This window comes from Astatotilapia calliptera, chromosome 13 (assembly GCF_964374335.1).
Source record: "Astatotilapia calliptera chromosome 13, fAstCal68.1, whole genome shotgun sequence".
NCBI lineage: Eukaryota > Metazoa > Chordata > Actinopteri > Cichliformes > Cichlidae > Astatotilapia > Astatotilapia calliptera.
Genome location: NC_137434.1, coordinates 21,872,067 through 21,895,486, shown reverse-complemented (window position 1 = coordinate 21,895,486; position 23,420 = coordinate 21,872,067). Strand labels below are relative to the sequence as shown.

Genomic DNA, 23,420 nt, shown 5'->3' with positions numbered 1-23,420 from the left:
CCTCCTCTTCAAAGTTTTCTTAGCCCGCAGACAGTACGTGTTCCTGTGTTTGTTCACGCCCATCATCTGTCGCTGCAAACAGGTTGGCTTGCTGTTATGACTAAGAGCAATTGTGAAAGGCAGTGGCAGCTGCCTACCCATTATCCCACTCACTGCTGAAGCTGTTTCCATTTTGCATGACTTAAAAGAAGAAGACGGAGTTTAAGCAATGCACATTATTGCATGCATTTGCGTCACACAGCTCTTAGCTGTAACTTAAGGCGGCATGCATGGAAAATAAATATCTTTAGTGCACAGAAACTCCATTACAATCATACATAAGACATTTACCGAAACTGCATCTGGATGCAGGACCTGCGAGTTGCATGCATTTTCTCCTGCATGAGTGAACCGTATGGACAGATAGCAGCAGACAGTTATATTTATTAAAGATAAACTAAAAACAGAAAATATGAGGCGCTTTTGCATAAAAAAAAGGTTTCTTTGTTACACATAGTATATATGCTTCCTCTACACATTTGTTACACATCTTACGCAATAACAAATTTCTATTTATCACCACGGGATTATCGCAGGACTCGGTCGATGCAGGCTTTAAACGTAAGATGTCGCTAAATCACTACTCTGCTGATTTCCGTCCAGGTTTACACCCAGTGCTTCATTTTCACATTATTATGTGAGATCTCTTACTCTGCACTCATTTTTCAAGCACCAAATATTTTGATAATCTTTAAATATGACTGGTTTGACAGTGTTTGTGTGGCAGAAAGTGGTACACAATGCTAGCACAATGCTATAGTCAGATATATTATATTTGAATCTAACTCTCCCAGCTCCTCCAACAATAATTGAAAAGAAAGATGTTTTTTTTTTATTGTGGTTACATGTGATAATCTTTTTATGTTCCCATTTACACTGTTATTTCAGCTGCTGTACTGCCAGCTTACAGTCTCTGAGTTTCAGTACTGCCTCTTCATATTATTTATCATATTTTTCATCATTTTTACTAAAATCTGTCAAACTTGACTTTTTTGGTACCTTGTCACTTTCCCTGTTGTGCATAGCATTAGACAGGCTGAGGCTGTAATAAAAAGCCTTCCCTGACTGGGGTAAGTGCCAACGCTAGTCCCGCAAAGTGGTCAAAATATGGGACATTGTGCCAAGATTTCTGACGAGTGGACAAGGCTTAAAAATACTGTCCAGTCCCACATAAAGAGGGACATCTGGTCACCCTGACATTTATACTGAGCAGATTGCAATTAAATCAAACCTATAAACATACACATATATTTACATGTTATTGAAAAAATACTTGCTCAAACGTCTGATGCAAACTAAGTATTTAGTGTTAGTTTTTATTTATTATTTAATCGAAATAATAATATATGACGAATTGTACTGTATTATACTCCTATTACACATGGATTCATATAAAAATTATAGTAAAAAAAAAAACACAAATACAAATCTAAACGACATAGCTCTATCGATGTTTTTGTTAAGCGTCAGAGTGATCATCTGCATAATAGACGATCTGCGGTCGTCGCTCAGCAGTAGCAGTGTTGGATCCCTGTCCTGAATCGGAGGAGATGGGCTGAGGTATAGAGCACAGACCCAACAGCAACCGAGATCCACGGCGGTTCAGCGCACCACTTACAGGAGGGACGACTTGGGTAAGCTGACATGGGTCGTTAAACTAAATGAATTAAGCTAATAACTTTGTTGTTTCATACACTTGAAGTTGTCCGTTTAATATTTAACGAAGCGGGCTAGCAGGAGCCGCCAGTGTTAGCTCGGGGTTAGGTTAACGTTTGTGACAAAACTTCTTTCTCCCAGCTAGTTATAAACGGTCGAGCAGTAAAGAAAAAGCAGTATTAGGGGAGATATATTGTAATTATCCGTGTCTTGCGAATCGTTTTACAAGTTTGCGGCACGCTAAGTACAAGCTAACATGAACCATATCGTTCTCAGTTAAGTTGAGGCCAGGGAGCCACAGCCACAGCTGCTGATGCTGCTAACACAGCCGTTTTCAGCGTGTTGTGGTAAGCTGGAATACCCAACGTTAGCTAACAGTTTTTGGTTGTGATGTTATATTTACGATGGGATTATGGACTCTTGTTTCCTAAATCCTTTGGTTTAGACGCGCAGGACTCAGCTAGTAGACTAAACCCACTGAGCATCTTCGTTTTGCCTTACTTTGGAAATAGAAAAATCTAGACTAGGCATTGCTGTGGTGCGAGAAACCTGGGTGACCAAGTAACTGTTAAGGCTGAAACCGGGCTCTATTTAAAGGTTTCTGGTGAGAAATTATTTGTTTTATTTGAACTAGAATGGCCTGACCCACAAAGAGCAAGTGAAGTCCCCTGCCCCTTTAGTTAATTACCTTTAATCCCTTACCATTGTTTTCTCTCCCTTTTATTTATTTCATTTGTTGCGTTTTTTCAATCCACATCCTGACACAAGCAGCATAAACCTTTACTCTGCAGTTACTATTTCCAGTTGCTGTGGTACTTTAGATGTTACAGCAGCAGTTTAGGACCATGAAAACAAAATACTGACTGTCCAGTCCTAAATGTTGACTTATGACTTGGGTTAGTGAGGCCTTCCAGCAAATGTAAAGAGTCAGTCTACCTGGGAAATGTTTGACCTAGAAAGAAGTGGGCTGTTATCACCATCTTATCTTAAGAGGTTGACCTTTAAACTTGTAAATCTTCACTGTAGTCTGGTTAGCACTTTCAACAATTTATTGTAATGTTTCCTTGTATCTTTCCTAAATTTAATTTACAGTGAAAACCGTGCTGTGTGATCCCATACAGAATTTTTGCGTTTCTAAGTATCCTGGTAGTGATCTGTTTTGAATCCTTACTAGAGAAACCCAGATATGCTACTCAAATAGAGGCTGGGTTACTGATCACTGCTTGCCATGTGTGGATTGCTTTCCTTGGCACAATTATGCGTGTCCTGTAAGGAAAATTTTCAAAGATTTACTTGCGAGGGAGCTGAATTATCGTAAGGATATTATGACCATTGACCCTGGACACAAAAATACCTACTGTGCAAAAACTGCACTCTGTCCATTCTGTATTTGCTCTTACCTAAGCACAAGAGGTAGCTTGCACTGTAACATATAGTAGCTTACAGCCACCTCCGGTGAGTTCATATGAACTTATATTTGTTATTTTGACAGTTGAATTACTGATGTGTTGTTATGTTCTATATATGTCCTGTATAATCCCCAGCGGGGGATTATATATCCCCCCATATGCAGACATACTCACTGTGATGAGCCCTTTTGACAAGGGAGCAGCTGAAAGTAGAAAGGAGTGCAATATATTTGACCATATTAAATCCAGCTCTTCATCACAGATTCATCAAGATCTTTGTAACGGTCAGTCATCACTGCTTCTGGGGAATGCCTTCTTTGGGAAACACTTGGCTCGGGAGCTGCCACCAGTCCTCACCGAGGCCTTCCCCAAACCGCAGTCTCAGACCTAGATCTAGCTCTCTGCATTCTCCTTTAAGAAACATTGTCAATCAAATTCAAGATGTGATAACTATTAATGAAAAGAAGTCAAGAAGTCAAATGAAACTGAAGTAAAAAAAAGAAAAATTATTGTCTACATTAACAAATTTCTTCTGGGGGCCCACATAGTTCAGATTCAGTCCCATAAATGTGTTGGTGTAAATAATTTCATCTGTATTTAAGGAGAAGGCTCATTTTAATAAATAATCATGCACATTTTTCCTCTGCAGGAGATGTTAGGGATGTAGCTATCTTCAGTCCGAGCCCTGTCTGATAGTGCTACCTTTGCTACACCACCTCTATTACTTGTCTACAGACCCCATGAGAACTTGGGTTAACAGCATTGGAATTTAGTCTGTGTTGTTATTGTGTGTGCGTTTTTTGTTTTTTTTGTTGTTTGTTTGTTTTGTTTTTAAATGTTGACCCACTAGATTGACAGGTGACCTGTGACATATACATGTTTTTAATCAGCCATTTTACAAAACAGTCTTTTTTGGGGGGGTCATGCTTACTGCTATACACCAAAATACAGTTTTTATTTCATATACGATGTGATTAGTTGAACTGATAAAATGTCCACTGTTGCTTCAATGTTTGATGTTAAGAGTATGTATGTTGACTTTAAAAACAGTGGTAGTGAAAAACTTTTTTTTTTATAAAAAAGAACTATAAACACTTAAACAGTTGACCTTGAGGCGCCGCTTCTCTGTCCTGAGCAAAGTTGTACAAATCTTTTTATCGATGAAAGTGCAATTTTGTAAACTACCATAAAGTTCAAAGTTGTTAATTGATCATGAGAACTGGATATTTGCTGTGTTTACTGAGGATATGATCTCATTGGTTTCAAGGTTGTCTCACCTGATCCAACAAGAGATAAACCAATAGATAACAGGAAGAGTGGGTGCATTCAGGTCCCTCCTGCTTTCAGTGAGTAAGTTTTAATAGGCCTTGGTATTACTCACCTTCTTGATGTGAACTCAAGTGACACCTAGATATATGCTTCCTCTACACTGTTTATTTAATCAACAATATTGCTGTTTATTTACACTTCTTAGTGAAATGCGAACTGTAAATGAAATGTAGATTTCTCAATACTGAGTGTAAGGCATGATTTAAACCAATATGAAATGTTTTTGCATTATATTTAAAGGCTTGACTACAAGCTCTGCAGTCTTGCTCAGGCCTTTTTTATGGGATGGCAATGGCTCAGGACATAGATCAGGTCACCTGCTAATTGGAAGATAGGTGGTTGGCCAACGTATCCTTGGGCAAGATATAAAACCCTAAGTTCCTCCTCATGTGTTCACCGGAGTGTGAATGTCAGAAAGCACTTGGACATGTGTGTCTGGAAAGTATTCTCTGCACTTCACTTGTTCCACATTTTGTCATATTGCAATGTTATTGCAAAATGGACTAAATTCATTTTTCACTTTAAAATTCTACACACATTACCTATAATTACAAAGTGAAAAGGGTTTGCTTGAGATTCTTGCAGATGTATTAAAAAATTAAAAAAAACTATGCTGTGAATACACGTGCACTGTCGAAAAAAAGTACTGTTATAAATGTGTGTGAATGAGACATGTTGTATAAAGCACTTCGAGTGCTCAAGTAGAGTAAATGAGCACCATAGAAGAACCAGTCCATTTACCATTTACATCATCACACACAGATGGAATATCATTGATGCCCAAGCTGAATAACAGTGCCCTAATATTGATCCTTGCACGACCCCCGTGTTACAAGTTCTTGTGTGTGTTGGAATTAAAATAATATTATCTGTGTCATAGATTTTATGTAGATCCAGAAGCAATCATCTCACTACCCCACCTTTTTCTAAATTTGCCCTAACAACTATGGTTGTTAGAATTCAAATAGGGTAGAGTAGGCTGTGCTTTTCAGGTGTTCTACCAACTGGTCATTTGCAAACTTTTCAGCAACTTTGCAAACAGAAGCAAGCGCACAGGTCGAATTGTTTTCTTCCTGTCTGTCACCTGCCTTGTATAAAGGAGTTCCTACAGCAATTTTTAGAACGGAAGGAAATGCTGTATTTCACAGAGTTATTTATAATATAAAACATAAACAATTATTTATCTAGTCCCTTGTGAGTTTTTACATTTCATTAGGGGTTAAATAAATGTATTAACCTTGGACTCACCTGATTGATTGAAAGTTAATCCTGTGATGATATTTGAGAAAGCATGGAAATTAGATTCTCTCAAATATCTACCTGATTCTTCCAAAAACTAAACAAAACAATGCTGTGAGCTTAAGCTGCATACCCAGTCTGTATTTTCTTTGTATGTTTCATGTTCCCACATCTATACCAGCATCAGCCATACTGATGCAGATTCACTTCGGCTGTTTGGGTTCCCTAAGTAATTGTGAGGAAATGAAGTGCTAGCAAAGCTTTTGTTAGACGAGTCAAAATTGGTTTGCTTTTTGTTGGTCATATGTGGCTGATAAATTATTTTGGACTTTACTGCACTTTTTGTTTTTATATCTATAATCTTTTGGCTGCTGATTACATGTTTTTAATGGTACTTGCCATGGGTTCATCAGTCAGTGTTTTCTTACATCTTTTTGCAGAGGATATCTATGTTCAAGTAGGAGCTAAAGGAAGATGCCAAAAATGGGTTTTAAAAAAAAGTATTACTAGTAGAGCTGCACGATTAATCGTTAGAAAATCGCGATCTCGATTCATACTTATGTGCGATCTCATTTCCAAATGACAACGATTTAAGAAAAAAAAAAAGATGACGATTGTACCGCATTTTGATCCGGGACGTAATCTGCATGAAAACAAGCGCTCACTCTTCCTGCTCAACAAATGACAAGGGCGGAGCCTTATACCACTGATACAGAAGCTGTGCCGTGTGATGCTAAAATTAGCAGGAAAAAACAACGGAGAGCACGTCAGGGATGACGAGAAGTGACAGGAGAAAATCGGTCCCGGTCAACCACCCAAACATCAATAATGGGAACCTTATACAGCGCTTCCCTATACACGTCGAACTCCCGCAGGCACAAAGAAATTACGGAGGCTATTACTTATCACCTGACCAAAGATATGGCTCCCATCAACACTGTGCAAAACGAGGGACTTAGGAAAATGATCAACACCCTAGACAAATGCTACACTGTGCTGTCCCGCAACTATTTTTTCTATTGTGGCACTACCTGCTCTATACACGCAGTGTCGAGCAACGGTGGAGACGGAATTTCAAGCAGTACAACATTTTGCAGCAACAACAAAACGTGAGACATTTGTTGTTTTTATGTTTATTTATTGTTTTTATGTTCAGTCTCAACTGTTACGAAGTTGATGTGCAGTTAATAAGTGCAATAAATATTTATACTGGAAAAGAAAATCGTGAGAGAATCGTGATCTCAATTCTAAGCCAAAAAATCGTGATTCTCATTTTATGCAAAATCGTGCAGCCCTAATTACTAGTGTAAAAAAACAAAAAAAACAACCCTGTTCAGCAGAAGCTAGGAACTAAGAATAATGAAAAGCATTTTTCTACCTGATGCTGTGATGACAAAATAAATCCACATGATGTATTTAAATATGTTAAAACCCCCCATTGAAAGGCACTTTGGGTCAAACAAAGTCTAGGGGAGTGATCATTTTTTTAATGTTATATTGTTATAGTATGGAGGAAAAAAAACATACATTTTTAAAAATTTCCCTTATTCCCTACTTAGTACATATCTTGGCTAACAAAGCTGTTATCCATATTTAATTTTTATTATTATTATTATTATTATTATTATTATTATTATTATATCTAGTTTGCATTAAGACTTTTGATATAATCCTCCTTTTCTCTTCCCTATCTTTAAGTGTATTTAATTTCATCTTTTGTCAAATTCTTCTCTGCATCACGAAAATGGATGAGCATGCTTTCAGCTGAACTTTTGCAAAGTACTTTATTTACAGTGTCGCCAGTCTCCACAGAAACGTCTCTCACTTGACCTTCGGTGTGTACGTAGCATTAAGATGGTTGTCTCTGACACTGCTGCTCCTTTCTGTAGCCTGTGTGTGAAATAGGATGACTCAGAAGCTGACTTTTATGGGTAGATGCATATTTTACGGGTAGATCCAGAAACTAACTGAGATGCTAACAGCCTAGACTCCCTGCACAACAAGCGGGCCTTTTGTCCCCTCCTTGCCCTCATCCACCCACACAGTGCTCATAATGTTCTGGAAAAAGAGCGCTTTATCTCGGCCTTCCACAGACTCATCTCACATATTGTAGGATTGGTTCAGAAAGACAGCAGCTTAAACAGGCTAATGTGACTATATCCCCACAGTAACACTGCACCCACCCACGCGAGTGCTGACATTGAGATGCGCACATTCAGACGTGTTGGTCTAAACATTTACTTTTCAGTTCATTAAAGGAGAGCAGCAGGGATGTGCCAGCACTCAGCAGGTTAAATATTGCACACTCTCTCCTGTGTGGGTCCTTTAGGTGTTTGTTTTTTTTTTTTTCTCCCCTCTCGTCTCTCCTTTGTGTCGAACATGACTGAGCTCACTGGTATTTTTTGGCAATACTCAAGCGGTGCTTAGCTGCGGAGGCAGGGAGGCGGGTTGAAGGGAGGGGATAGAAGGGGTTGGCCAGAGGCTTGCCAAATCGGATGAGAGAGAATTTGGGAGGAGATGACTGAGAAAGTGAGAAAAGAGAGACACCAAGGGAAGAGGGATAAGGGGTGGGGGGCAAGCTAGGCTGGGTGGAAGAGAGAGTGACAGTGTCGAGTATGTTTTACAGGGGGAAAAAAGAGGAAGAGAGAGCGGGTGAGGCTGATATAAAAGGATAAAGGCGGGGTTGTGGTTTGTGTCACATGATCCCCTCACTGGTTGTAACCTAGTGAGATCCAGGTGGCAGAGACACCATAGATGCAGTAGATGAAGACAGCAAAAGAAAGGGAGAGCAAGACTCTGCACAAAGAAAACTTAAAATTCCCCATTCACCACGCACCCTCTTCACTCATTTTTCTTTCCTCTCTTTTCAATGTGTCCTTAAGGAATTCCTCCGTCCCGCTTTTCCCTTCTCTTCTCCCGCTCCTCTCTCTCCCTTCCCGGCCTAAGCGGGCTAGGGAATGTCCCGGTGGCGCGATGCCTTACGTGGACCGACAGAACCGCATCTGTGGCTTTCTGGACATCGAAGAGAATGAGAACAGCGGCAAGTTCCTGCGCCGTTACTTCATACTGGACACACAACAGGGAAGCTTGGTGTGGTACATGGACAACCCACAGGTAAAGACACAGAGATGTGTTAGCTTAGCTCTTAGCTTTACTGGAGGGTGGCCTCAGGGCAACCGTACAGGCAAACTGGGAAACTACATGCTGCAAATTTTAGTTATCATATAGATGATTGGCTTTCATGCAGGTGTATCTTGACTGTGAGCCACTGATAGCAGAGCCTCCTCTATAAATTATGTTTTTTAAAAATTATATTCTAACATGCTTGGAAAGCACATTTTACAGACAAAGGAGGATCTCAGATCTAATGCGGTGTCTGTGTTGTAACTATTGGCAGACACTCCTGTAAATCATGTCAGAAAGGGCTGTCTGTGGACTGCAACACAGGGGAGTAACTTGTAGCTGGAGGTGTGTTTGGTGCTTTTCTTACCTGCAGCAGAAGCTGTGTGGCTCACACATGCCCAGCGTAAGCCTAACTGATGTTAACCAGCACGCATGTGCAGCATCAGTATCAGCATGTTTTGAGGTTGGTGTGTTTTGCAGCAGTCGTGCAGGCTGCAGGTATTCATCCATTTAAATAGGGAATAGAATGTACTCATGTTGTTGAGAGGGGCCCAAAGAGACTACAGTAATATTTGCACTGACCGTAGTGGTTGGCCATCAGTGTCTACTCTGTGCCCCATAGTGTCACTTTTTATATAGTGTAATATGTCCTCTGTTGGCACATAATCTGATTTAGATTTGCTGTATTTGTTAAGTGCCCTGTTACATCAAGTATTCATAAATGATGTAGAGCAGGAAAAAAATTGTAAATAATTGAATAAGTCTCTTTCTTTTTATAGATTGAAAAAAGTTAAATTTTAATGACGTTAAATCTGGATCTCCCAGTTTCAGAAACACAGGAAGGCACTGACATTAACTGGATGGAGTGCAGCCAACACATGCTGTACTTACTCTATAATATCGACTGGCTTTGCAGAACCTCACCCCCAGACCAGATCACATTTGATCTTCTACGGCTAAAGGCCTGCCTTACTGGCACTTGTATTGTGTATTGTATTGCGTAATTGCATCATTAGCTTGAGCTTCCTTTTTATTGCAAGTATTTTTCTTTTCCACCTTTTCTCACAGAACTTGCCTGTTGGTACGGTCTGTGTTGGTTCCCTCAAGCTCACATACATCTCTAAGGTAAGCTAGATCATCAAATGAGCTACAAGGTTATATACAACTGGAAGACTTCACATTTTTTTAGTTGAGCTTGAACACTAACGTCTGTGGGATTTGTTCTTATTTAGGTCAGCGATGCCACCAAGCTGAGGCCTAAAGCAGAATTCTGCTTCGGTAAGAAAATGCACGTCATCAAATCTGTTCTTCCAGTCAGGATATTAGCATAATAAAAGCACAGAAGACTTCACTCTTGTTTTTAACATCTTGCATTTCAAATATTATTTTGAACACATTTTCCAATGATGTCACTAATGAGCCTTGGATAATATGATTCATAGTATTATTCATACTAAACAGGAAAACATCTTGCGTCTTTATAAAAATACAACTTGACAAATGTCTGAACTGCTTTGAAAACATGAGCAATGATGGTGAGTTTAACCACATGTTGACTAAGCTGGATACCCTTAATATAACCTAAGGGAGGACTATTTTTTTGTCCTTGTCTGCTCTCTCAACATGGTCAAGCACAGCTTTTCTCAGGTTTTTTCCACCACTGATCAAGCAGCATTGTTCAGCGTTGCGTGGTTTGTTAATGTAGAAAAATGCACGATGCTCCAGCAGTTAATGGCCTGGGGTTTTTTTTGACCACGTTGAACTATTCTATAAGTAGAATTTATTATCTGTCCTATTTTAAAACAGTCTTTTGTGTATTGCTAAGGTTTTGCCTCATTCTTCTCACCTACTAGTTAATAAGGATATCCCGGGGCATTACCTATTGCTGACTACAATAAGTAAAACATTTTATAAAGGCATAAGTTGCTGGTGTCTTCTTCTGGTGCGTTGTTAGCTAATCTTGATGCACATTGATTCTGCAGTCTTTAGAAATGAGTCGCATTACTCTGTGCTTGTGGGTCCCTGTGATTAGAAAACTGACTCTTATGCAAGAACTTTCTTACTTACTATCTTTAAAATGGACCTACTGTGCTCTTTTCCAACTCCATAGTTTTATTTTTTGACTTGACAAGAGTAGCTTTAGCAGCTAGTGTAGTGGGTAACACGTTTGTCTAGAAATCCCTGGGAGGGTTGTGTTAGGAAGGGCATCCAGCGTAAACATCTGTGCCAAATCAAAAATGTGGATCCATCCGCTGTGACGACCCCTTGTGAATATGCAGCAGCGGAAAGAAGAAGACTAGAGTTGTTTTGCATGATTTATAGTACAAAATATTCTTTATTTGTCTAATTCTGGGCCTCCGTACAACTCCAGAGTTATTCCATTTCTATCCTTTTGCTTTAAAGCCATCCTTCCTTTAAGCAAGCTGATTGGCTGCCTCTTGCAGGCAGAAGGTTTTAACAGTGAATGTGTGGGGCTTCAGTGCTCAGTTTAGTGACTGAGATGACCCTGTTTGGAATAACTTCACAAAAGAAACTGAAAATGAGTGTATAGAGCAGTCTGTAGCCTGAGCTTTTACTTCTCCATACGTTGATCTTATTAATTGAAACTTTGTGTAATATGAACACTTCTGGTAATGGTATACGGTAATTAATTTTATATGTTAAAATAAAAGGGTAATAAAGACACTCATTTTGTATGAGTGAATTATATAATCTTTGTATTTTACCTGGACTGGGTATAATTTATGGGGTGTTGATAGCTTTTTAATATTGTTTGATGTCCTCTTTGCAATGTCCTTCAACAAAGAAATACATAAAGCCCTATTTGTACTTGTCTTCTTACCTCATGTGGCCAAGATGGGAAAAAATATTTAATAAAAACTATTAACTACTGTCAGATGTATTTATTTTTTAAGAGTAAATCTTCATCGCAGTGTTTGTTTACTAGCCTAAGTCTTCATCTGTCCAGTTCAATAGCAGGAAATACTAGTGTGTGACAATATGTTCACACTGCATGTGTATATCTGGCTGTGTACACAGCAGTTGCCTTGTTGAAGTTATGACAGGATGCCGACATCCTAATCAGAACCTGATTCGCAGACGTGAGAAGCTATTTTTAAATTTTGTCTGATATCCATGAATCGTGCTCCTCCCCTTTTCCTGTGTCCAGCAAGCCAAGGCATGATATAGGGTGAAGCAATGTTGACATTTAATTTATAGTTTAAAAAAACTCAAACAGACTTTTGTTTGCAGCTCATATGCGATGGAGAAAGATTAAGAGCAACTGTGTGAACTTTGGCTTTTGTCTGCATTTCCCAGCAGCATGCATTGTTTTGTTATGTGTAACTATGAGTCAGATCTGATACCCCTTCTCCCAGATTTCATTCCAGCGCCAAAGATACCACTGCAATTCCACTACTGCCGAATAGTTTATCACTCCCACAAAAAGTGGACAGATTTTAGCTCAAGACTGTTGGACAATTTCCTCCTGGTCATCTGCTTGAGGCCAGATAGACAGAATTATTTTGCAGGAAAGTAGTGGAATAGTGTATTGAGGTGTCCAAGATCTGGAATAAATACACAGAACGGGGAAGAATGATCTTCATTGTGACACAGTTTGCCTTTTGCCTTTTCACAGCTCTCCCCCGCCTGATTTACCAGGCCAGCTTTAATGTAATTTATTGCTATGGTGTCAGAAGGAAATAGAGGAGACACAGGGACGGTTTGAGCTGCAGAACTGAAGGATTTATGGCAAAGCCAGAGAGAAAAGAGACTTTATTTCTTTCAGCATCTAAATCCTGATCCATAGCTAATCAGCATTTGACCCAAAAATTTCTTCATGATTGAAATGCAGTTTTCTCATGTTCATGGCTGTAAAACCGTGTGAGAATATTTGGTTGTTGGTACACCCCCCCCCCCCCGTCATGGTTAGACGTGGGTAGGTGGTGGCAGACGGAGACAGCTGAGTCTAGCTGGGTCATCATCGCCATGCAGAGAAAATGCTGCTGGGTGTGTGTGGGAGAGTCCCTTGGCTCAGTTGTTTTTCACTTCCAGAGAAATCTGTGGCGGTGGATGTGTCCTGACACTGATACAAGAAAGGGCTGAATACACTCTTCAATATGTCTTTGTATGTGTATTTGTTTGTAATTCAGAGGGTGTATTGTAGCCTGATTGTGACAGAAGAATGTACTTTCACTTTTTCTTTTGTTCCCAATGCTCTTTTTTTTTTTTTTTTTTTTTTGTCACCTGTAAGTCATCAATGCTGGGATGAGGAAGTTCTTCCTGCAGGCCAATGATCAGCAGGACCTTGTCGACTGGGTCAACGCTCTCAATAAAGCCACCAAGATCACTGTGAGATGATAAACAAAAGACACACACACACACATCTCAGATTCAGTTTTTCTAATCTGCTCTTTCTGGTTTATGTTTTATCACTTGGAAAAACTTTTATTTCTTCCTCTTTCAAGGAACTAGATGGAAGTTAGTCAGAGCATGACTAACAGGATGCTGCTTTGTACAGAGTTCTGGGATAAAGGACAATGAAGTTTTGGGCATGTGGAGGGGAAATGGGGATAAAAGGCTTGTCAGAGTTTGCATGCATAAAGTTTCATGAAGCTTGGCTTGAAGTTTGTAAAAAAGAGGCTATTTATACCTAAAGCTTTTGTGTGTGTGTGTGTGTGTGTATGTGTTTGTTTGTTTGTTTGTTTGTTTTTAAGGTTCCAAAGTTGTCTGATGGCCAGCAGAACTCAGAGAACCAAAAGGCTTTGCCAGATGTTGCAGGGCCCAAAAAACAAGTCTCCTATAAGACTGAGATAATTGGAGGAGTGCCCATAGTCACCCAAACACAGGTAAACTTTACCCGTGAATGCAGTGAACCACATATTGTATTTGATTACATTTGCATGTATACATATGATAACATGTACTTTATTTATCCCACCTTTGGGAAATCCTTCAAAAGAAAATGTGTAAATTTGTTTTTAAACTAGACTATTCCCAAAATGCTGCTTTTATATTGTATCTGTTAGAAAGATTTAGTCAAGCTATTTCCAACTGTTAGATCATTAGTTTTCACCTAGCAAAAGTGCCCAAAGAGAGCTGCGTTCAGGCTCTCAAACGTGTGAAATTTTCTGCTTCAAACACAGAACAGTTTTTCTACAGTTTTAACCTGTCAGATAAATCGACCAATTTAAAGACCTCACTTTGATCTTGGAGAAACTGATATCTCTATGTTCTAAAGTGCAAAACTATTGTTGAACCAATAAATGATTAATAACATTTGATAACTACTTTAATCCATAATTTATTGATAAAGGAAATGATCCTTAATTTCTGATGTTGAAACTACTGCATTATCTTAATATCTGTGCAACAGTCGTCGTAATGTTAATCACAGGTTGTTGTTTTTTTAACAGTGATTATGCATTCACCAGTCAGGTCACCAAATACACCATGCTAGTACAACTTTAGATGCCCTTTTACCTTCAAAACTGCTTTAATTCTTTGTGTTAGAGATTTAACATGGTGCTGGAAACATTCCTCAGAGGTTTTCATTGACGTGATAGGATCAAAGATGCAGATTTGTCTGCTACACATCCGTGATACGAATCTCCCATTCCACCACATCCCAAGGGTGCTCTGTTGGATTGTGATTTGGGGACTTTGGAGTTGATTTGAGTACAGTGAACTCGTTGGCATATTCAAAAGATGTTATCTTAGGAGTAACCATTAAAAGATAAAGGGATGGACATGGTCAGCCAAAATACTCAGGTAGGCTGTGATATGAAAATGCTGGAACCCAAAATGGGGCAATAAAATATCACCCACACCATTACACCGCCAGAAGCATCCTGGATCATTGATGTAAAATGGGATGAATCCATGACTACTTTTGCTGCTTTAGCACACCTGCTTTATGGTTAGTTGAGCTAAGTATTCACAGCAGGCCTTGGTTGTAACAAGTGGTTATTTAATTTACTGTTGCCTTCCTATCAGCTCCAGGTACTCTGGCCATTGTCCTCTGAGAAATGTCACTCACTGGATATTTTCTCTTTTCTGATCATTCTATGTAAACCCTATAGAAGTGGTTGTGTGGGAAAATCTCAGTAGATAAGCACTTTCTAAAACACTCAGACCAGCCTGTCAAAGCCACGTTCAAAGTTACTTAAATGTGATGCTCGATTTGACTGTGTCTTCAGGACTAAATGCATGCTGCCATGTTACTGGCTGATTAGATATGAGTGTTAACAGTTGAACAGGTGTACCTAACAAAGTGACTGGTGAATATTTTTATTTCTTGACCAATGTCTTTTTCTCAAAATTCAGTTAACTAGGATCATTGTCTGATCGTTTGTCATCACAGAATCCAAAGTGGCAATTTGTGGTGTTTGCTTTTCACAATGAACTTCAAATTGACATTATTTTATGTCCTTCACCCTCCAGCATGAAGGAGGTGATGGCGCAGATAGAGCTGAGCGTGAGGCCATGCAGCGTTCCCACAGCCAGCTGCCTTACTTCCTGGGGAGGCCAGCTCAGGACCACAATGTCATCAAGTCAGGCTACTGCGTCAAGCAAGGAGCTGTGGTGAGCACTGACACAACCACTGACACTGTTTTTGGTTATTTATTTATTTTTTGCTTAAAATCAGTTAATTTAATTTGTCCTTGTGTTGGTGTTCAGATGGGTTCCCCTGTGCAGTAGTTCTGCTCAGGGACCCAATTAAAAAATAAAGTAGGTAAGCTCCATTACAATTAATATAATGATAATCTAAGAAAATTCAGTTCCTCCTATGTGTACAATTCTATACTTTTAGAAAGACCCAAAAGTAAAGTAAAATGTGTAAGAAGTATAAAAAGATGTGCTTCTTTTTTTCTTTTTTTTTCTCCCCAGATGAGGAACTGGAAACGGCGATATTTTCTTCTCGAAGAGAATTCAATGAGTTACTTTAAGTCAGATTTGGTAATTAACTGTGATTAAGTTACATGAAGCTTTTATGGAATGTTTAGATTTGTAGTACACACACATTTGATTTTCCTCCAGAATCCGAGGGGGAAGTATCTGCAAACACAACCCCGAGTTCCAACATGCTTTATTCATAGCCTGTGGAATTCAATGCCTTCACTGTACATGTCCGATCATGCCTTCTTCCCTCCGGGTTTTCTTACTTGCACACACACACTCACACGCACACACACACACACACACACACAGACTCCTCTGGATAATACTGTACGTCCCTTACCCTGTCCTTGTCTAGGTCTGCCCTTATTTGACAACTTTATCTGTCTATTTGGCTATCAACAGGCCTCAAGGACACAGACTCTCTGTCTGCTGTATCAAAGTGCTGTGTCAAGAAAGTTGCAACCATTAGTGTTTGCAGTTTGCTACTTCTTGGAAAGTTAACCTCCTTCTTCCCCTGTGAACCAGAAACTCTGCACCTTTTCTAGCTATCCCATTAGATACAGCATTTTAAATGTGAATGCATTATAAATAATATTTGTCCTGTGTTATGAAAAGTTAATTCTTTGTTTTTAGGAGAAAGAGCCTCTCAGAATGATCCCACTAAAAGAAGTTCACAAAGTCCAGGAGTGCAAGCAGAGGTATCTAACAAGTCCCAACATTTTTCCATTGTACAGAAAAATGTCTTTGTCTCGGTGGTTTGTGCTTACCTTTTCTGATAAAGATAGAGATGAGATCAATTTGATCCTGTTTTTTTTCTGCTTCATTGTAGTGACATTATGATGAGAGATAATCTATTTGAAGTTGTCACCACATCAAGGACGTTTTACATACAGGTATGCGACTCTCTGTGATGAAAAGAATGGCTCAGACGTGAGTGCTTACTAATGTTGATGAATCTGGTATTCAGTCTTGTCTGTCTGCATCTTTACCAACTACATGTTACCCTTCCCGCCACTTCTGATCCTGATTTCCACTCCTTATGTTCTCATTCTTTCCTTCATTTCGTTCTGCCTCTTTTCATGTCTGTCTCCACTAGGCGGACAGTCCAGAGGAGATGCACAGCTGGATCAAGGCTGTGTCAGGGGCCATTGTGGCCCAGCGGGGCCCTGGGAGGTCAGCTGCCACGGTAAGTATCTTCTACTACGGTACAACACAAATCCACCATGGGAGGGAACATAAGTCACTGCAATTAGGTTAAAGTTTAACATCGAAAGTAACGTCAGCCCTGAATTTTACTTGCATGAGTAGAGTGGGAGACTTACTGAGTGACGTGGTTTGTAGTAGTCAAGATGATATGGTTGATTTGTGTGTTGTTTCACTTGTGCCGCTTGTTTTTTCTTATTCTTACACGTCCTCACGCAATTTCAGTGGCAATCTTTTTCTTTTTTTTCTTTTACTTCTTTGTAAACAAATGCATAATAGGAGAATTGGCTGTGCCGTTTTTTCCGCATGACATTGGTTCATCCTATAATAGTATTTTAACAATATTGTGTTGTAGTTGCATAGTACAGAATGGCATAGACTTGTAATTTCTAACTCCTGAGCTATGGACCTGTAAAGGGGATTGTGATGTTTATAATCGGGGGGCAAATTATAGCTTGAACTTTGCTCAAAACGGTTCTGAATGTTCCTCAAGCCTCTTCATTACCACCTACAAACGGGATTGATTTTTATTTTTAATACTACTTTTTTGAAATTATTTTCTTTAAATGTATTTGCATCAAAGTGAGAGCGATAGAGAGACTGATGGCATGCAAAAAGTCTTCAGTTGGAAACAAACTGTGGACACTGAAGTTCATGGCTACCACTTAATTCCAGTCCCATTGGGTTGCCCCTGAACTGATTTAGCTAAAGTGGGTAATGGATAACCAGCTGTCACCACTTGTTGAGCATTAGTTACTTTTCAGAAGTCTACGTGCAGGGAGCCGAGCAGCTTGACCCGGTAGGTGAGCAGTGAAATAAACCACTTCCATTGTCCTCACTGCAGATGAAAACCAGCCTCTGCCACATTTGGGCCCTTTTGGTTAGACTGAAGTCATTATCCGCAAGCGTCTGTTTCTCTGTGGTTTCCTTTCTTGCCTTCTGTGTCTTTCTCTCTAGCTTGTCTTTCCTTCCCTGTGCCTCTTTTCTCGATCCGTTTCTCCCTTTCTTCCTTTCACATTCTTTCCACCTCTTCTTCTCCTTTCCCAGTGGGCAGATGGCCCATCTGCTCTAATCCTGCTTTGCACTGTGTTGTTGCAGATGCGGCAGGCCAGACGGCTGTCGAACCCTTGTATACAGAGGTATACGTCCCGAATCGGGGAGTGCAGCAGCACGTATGTCAGCTCGTCTAAATCCCACTCCCTCCCCCTTTTTTAAGCTCTGGGTTCAGCTTTTTAATACTTTTTTTTTTTTTCACTTATTGGCTGGTCCTTTTGTTTGTGGACGAAGGGGAACAGATCAGATCCGACTGCACATCTGATGCGCTTTTCTTTTTTCTTTTTTGTTGCTTTGAACCAACCACACCCTACGTATGGCTGTGATTACCCAACAACTGCTCCTCCTCCCTTCACATCCTCATTCTCGCTGCTTATCTTCACCCCTCAATCTCCTTTGCTTTTTTTTTTTATTGTTTGTTTTGTTTTGCAGCTCTCTGATATCAAGCTTAGCATAAAGTTTAGGGGTTTTGCATTTAGAATATTTGCAGCTAAAGGGATGCAATTTGTGCGTCAGGTGTTTTAAGAGTCGAGGTGTGCTTGCTTCTCTTGCATGTGATGGCTGTTGTCACAGGCATGGCAGTGCAAATCAAGCATACTTCAAGTCTTTCAAATGCTAAAAATGAAGGGTTTTTTTCTGCCACAGTACAAAATGACTCTAAACTGACCATCACAAGGCCCTGCAGCCTTCATCTTCATCCACAGCTTTCTTATGTTTTCTTTGTTGCTGATGACATTTCAGTGCAAAGTTGGAAGTATTCATGCACAAATATGCTCTGACTGCATGAACTGTCTGACCAGCTTAGCTATGAATAGTTTAAGCCTAACTGTATCTGTGTCTTTATTACTGCATCTTTCACACCTTCTGTTTCTCTTCCCTCCGTGCTCTGTTATCTCTGCAGTCTGCTGCAGCTGTGTACCTGTCTTAGATGTGTGACATCCTGCTTGTCTCTTCTCCTCCCTCCTGTTCGCTGCCTGTATGTTTATTTTATCTTTCTCATATGTTCCCATACAACAAAATCCTTGTTTTCATCTTGACTTCCGAAAGCACATCTCTGAATGTTGTGAATGTGTAACAACAACTCACCAAAGCTGAATCCACAGGTCCAGAGTCACAAACTCAGTTTTCATAGTGACATGTTGGGGCTTTTTTCTTAAACAGCTATCGGTTGGGCTGATATATTGGCCTATATTAGCTATTTGTTGATATATCAGTATTGGCATTTGTGACTGTTGATGAAAACAAGGGAAGTAATAAAGGGACAGAAGGAAACACCCTTCAACTGTGGCATGTTGTTACATAGTTTGTCCACCAGAAGGCACTCTGCAACTTCCCAGTAGGCAAAGCGGATTCACACAAACACAGGTCAATCAACACTTGTTGCAATGATGCCGTTTAAAAATAATCTTGTTTTATTATGTTGGTATGTAATCATAAATAATGACACATAAAAGAATAAATAGTGTTTGTTTTGTGTGTCTGAATGAAAAGAAAATATCGGCGGCTATATGGAATTTTTAAATCACAAAACATCAGGCTTTAATATCCTGTTTCGGTTGGGCTTGACTCTTAACAAAAAAAAAAAGTCAAATTTAGAGCAGGTTAGCTTTAAATGCCTACAATGGATGACAACTGGCACTGCAGTAAAGGTTTGGGTTTTCCCAACCCTTCATACTGTGAGATTGTCTAATCTTTCCCCTCCCACTGTCCGCTAAATTTCGACATGAGCTTGATTTTGGACATTTGGATTCAACGACGAGAACAAAACAAGAACTTTTAATACACTTGTGATGCTTACTGTGGTTTTCTGTCATGTTTGTGCTACAATTTTACTCTTAAATTTTATGACGCGTAAGTGATAGTTAGGAAGTTGCACAGGCCTGCAATGTCATATGGTGTTACCGTGAATAAGCATCTTGGTGAAGAGGCTATGTTTAAAAATATACAGCCATAAAGGTGGTGCTTTCATGTGCACATTTTGGTGCATTACAGAGCATTGCAGAGTGTTTGTCTAACCTACATTTCACCTCCTGCTGACCCTTTTTTTTCCTACCTGTACTGAGTTTTTTTCTTTCTTCTGATACATCTTTTTTTTCTCAGAGATTGAAATCTGAAAAGCTGTGAAATAATGAGCAACAACCAACCACTGCACTCTGTTTGAACTTCTACTGCAACCTATTGAGACTACCAAAACTAAAACCTCCTGACACTACTTTTCCTGCTACCTCTACTTCTACTGCTACCACTCCTACTGCCGTCATCTCCATATTCTAGCAATGCTTCATTCTTGAGCACCTACAACTTCAAGCTGCATCAGGCCTCAAATGCGGGCGCTAATTCCAAGTCTGTAACTAACTTTGGCTCTTCTCACATGAAGTACACACGTCAGGATTTGACTCATCTCACTAACAACAACTCCTCTTGTCTCCTTCATTCTTGCTCTTTCTTTCCTCGTGCTTTTTCTGCTGCAGGAACACGGCAGCCGTTCCACTTTCTACCGCACCCCCACGGGTCCCCCCGTCCCTCGCTCGCCCATATCTGCAGTGCCACCATGCTACCCAGAGTGGGGGAGTGCTGTCACGTGCGGCACACGCTCACAGTCTGGCATGGGACAGCGAGCACTTCATGAGCCTGCTGCCACGCCCCAGTCACAGCCACACGCCAGCACGCCTGTCCCTGCAGGAAACACGCCTGGCAAAGTGACCTGCGACGCTCCCGTGACCAACGTCGCCAGCTCTGAGGAGTCACCGTGGCGCCGGCGGAGCAGCTTTGAGCCCCACATGCCTGAAACACCCCTGAACCTAGAGGATGCTGTTCTGCCAGTGAGTGAGGTCTAACCCGTTTAACTGGACATTAAAAGTCAAGCGGAAGTTGACTGAGATCCTCAGATAAAGAAGAAATCCTGTGAGCAACAATAATTTTTTTTCCCAGTCAAAGCTCTGTCACAAACTCTTTGGAACTACTCCATCGGTGTACAGGAGAAACAAGTTGGCTCACCTCTGAACTGCACTCTTGTGCCAAAGTCAACCCAGGCTCTACCCACCCAGCTCCCCCCCCCCCCCCCCCCCTTCCCGCCTGCTGTCATAGTTCAAATGATGTTATTATTTACCAAGAGTTAATTTACACCTTCTACTTAACTTGTGTCAATTAGCACTCAATAACAGCTTTATTTTAATCTGTACAGGCATAAAGAGGTGTTAAAAGCATTTAAGTGTTGAGGAATTTTGCAAACCACTTTGTGCCAAGAAAATAAGGGAGCTTTTAAGGGTGCTAGCTAATTCCTCACATCTGAAAAGAGTGTTCAAAGTGAGCACTGGCATTTTGTCACCTCTCAGATCTACTTGTACTAAACTGTGTGATCCATTCATACTCATTATTGTAACACTGGATTTGTGTACTATCGCCAGTGTTTATTTTTTGGAGCAGGCCAAGTCAGAGATCAAATCCTCACTTTAATGCAAATTAAAAGTTGACAATTCTGGACTGGGCTAGACTTAAAAAATATATATATATAAAAAATGGAAATAGTTATGTACAATCCGATGTGTGTAATCATGCAAGGTGAAATGTATTGAGTCTTTTTTTTTTTTTTTTTTTTTTTTTTTTACAGTGGCCAAGCCACTGACTTGAATCTGTTTTTAAATATACGGGGAGGGTTAAGGTCTGTTCTTTTTGCAACTGTTTCCTCAACAACGTTTTGGTTGATTGAGTTGATGTTACTGACAAAATAAAGTAGTCTTCTGTGTACTACTACTACTACTACGACAGTAAATAGTTTTAACCAATAATCCACTTGTGGTAGTAAAGGCAAAGTGCCGTGCAGATGAAAAAAGAAAAACTGAAAGCTTTCACAGCGTGTGCACCATGTCACAACCCAAGTCACTCTTTCTGGTGAATCATATTTCTCTGTATTACTGGAGTCTTGATGACGGCTTAAAGTAGCAAGTGAACAAGAAGACGATGAGGACTATGCTTCTATGCATTTTGTAATTAATATTGATTTAAAAAGAAAAGCAACAACAATATGGCAGAGTGAGATTTAGCTCGGTCCTGAAAGACATATTTGCTTAAACCTGTGTTTACTAGTTTGAAGATAATACTGAATTGATCAAGTGCATACGTTTTAATTCATAGTTTAACAGAAAAAGTATTCAAGCTCAGCCACTTATGTTGCATGCTAAGGTTTTAATAATACCTAAAATTGTATTATTTTTTTCTAATCTACAGATGTTTTGGTTGTTGCGTGTTTGCAGACTAGAAACAGATTTATTTTTTATATGCTTTTAGGCATGTCCTGTTCCTGTTCACTTTTGTGTTGACAGCCTAGTAGCAGGAAGCTGCCTCATGGTGTTATTTAAAAAAAAAAAAAAAGTCCCACTGTAATCCTTCTAAATAATACACACTAATCTTTTTTAAGTGCCTGCCGCATTAGAGCCTAGCAAAGCCAAGCTATTTCACCCTCTTTTCAGTCTAGTGTAATTGGTTTGAATTGTCTCTATTTATTATGTGGATGACTTGAAAGAAATAAACACTGAAAATGTGCTCATGTTTCAGTATTGTGCTTATCTTTATCCAGGAGAGCATGAGTCTGGTGGAATATAAGAGGTTTACAAAGTCTGCAAAGAGAGAAACTTTTGGCAGCATCCACAGTTTGATTTGAGTGTTTGATGTGATTGTAGAGAGTTTCCTCTGCCCTCTTGCGGCAAGAGAAAAATCTTCACTTTGTCATTGAAAACATTCCTGTGCTCTATAAACCACCAGTTATGTTTTCATCACGGATGACTGCAAAGGTTTCAGTTGATGGAGTGCAAAGCACCACACACGAGAAGCATGAAACAGATGTTTCAGCACAGACCCAGCCAAGAATCATAACAAGAATCATGTAAGAAGCATGCAAAAAGCCACATTAACAAAAGAGGGTGTGTCTGTGAGCTTCCCCTAATTCCATGTTTACAGAAATATTAGCCTCAACCAGAACAAGCCATCAAAATAATTACAATAAATAAGAAACTGACCATTTTTGGATCCTTGAATAAAAGCCATCAACTCCACACTCCATATAAAAGCCCTGCATTAACAATTTATATAATAAAATATAAATACACAAAGTATCAGAACTTTTGCAAACATAATTCAACTTTTTTTTTGTTATAATCCTATAAAATGTGTTTGCCGTTATATCTGACTAAGGTGGGCCTTTCCTATTTGCTAGTTAAAATTGAATTTGAAATTGTGCGTGATATTTAAATTCTTCCTCACAGCTTGATGATAAAACCTAATCTACACTACAGCTGAGTAAAAAGAGACAATCATCTTCATCGAGGACCAAAAGTATGAATGGAAACTGTACAAGTAAGCCAACTTGGCAATGTAGAACAGTTGGTGTTGTACATGGAGCAAGTATTTCCACTCCAACATCGATGATAAAGCGTATGTATGAGCATCGTTTGTCATCTCTTAGTGAGGTGC

General features: G+C 39.7%; 1 protein-coding gene across 12 annotated transcripts; it reads left to right on the top strand.

Annotated features, from left to right (window-relative positions):
• Window positions 1-1,515: 1,515 nt before the first annotated feature.
• LOC113034854 (pleckstrin homology domain-containing family A member 1-like) lies at window positions 1,516-22,493 on the top strand. 12 transcript variants are annotated; one of them, XR_003274245.2, is made up of 15 exons: window positions 1,516-1,673; window positions 8,555-8,786; window positions 9,864-9,920; window positions 10,028-10,073; window positions 13,048-13,145; window positions 13,511-13,642; window positions 15,237-15,377; window positions 15,684-15,752; window positions 16,329-16,393; window positions 16,525-16,588; window positions 16,792-16,881; window positions 17,997-18,070; window positions 18,853-18,927; window positions 20,052-20,294; window positions 20,423-20,564. XR_003274245.2 is itself a non-coding variant. In XM_080287951.1 (15 exons), the coding sequence occupies exons 3-15, from the start codon at window positions 8,646-8,648 to the stop codon at window positions 20,652-20,654; spliced, it is 1,284 nt and encodes a 427-aa protein (XP_080144077.1). In that variant the 5' UTR covers window positions 1,567-1,673; window positions 4,372-4,450; window positions 8,555-8,645; the 3' UTR covers window positions 20,655-22,493. The 12 variants fall into 12 exon arrangements, 8 of the variants coding, with proteins under 8 accessions (XP_026045751.1, XP_080144079.1, XP_026045749.1 ...); XM_080287951.1 differs by lacking the exon at window positions 20,052-20,294 and adding an exon at window positions 4,372-4,450 and having other exon boundaries at window positions 1,567-1,673; window positions 20,423-22,493; XM_080287950.1 differs by lacking the exon at window positions 20,052-20,294 and adding an exon at window positions 4,372-4,454 and having other exon boundaries at window positions 1,567-1,673; window positions 20,423-22,493.
• The last annotated feature ends 927 nt before the right edge of the window (window positions 22,494-23,420 follow it).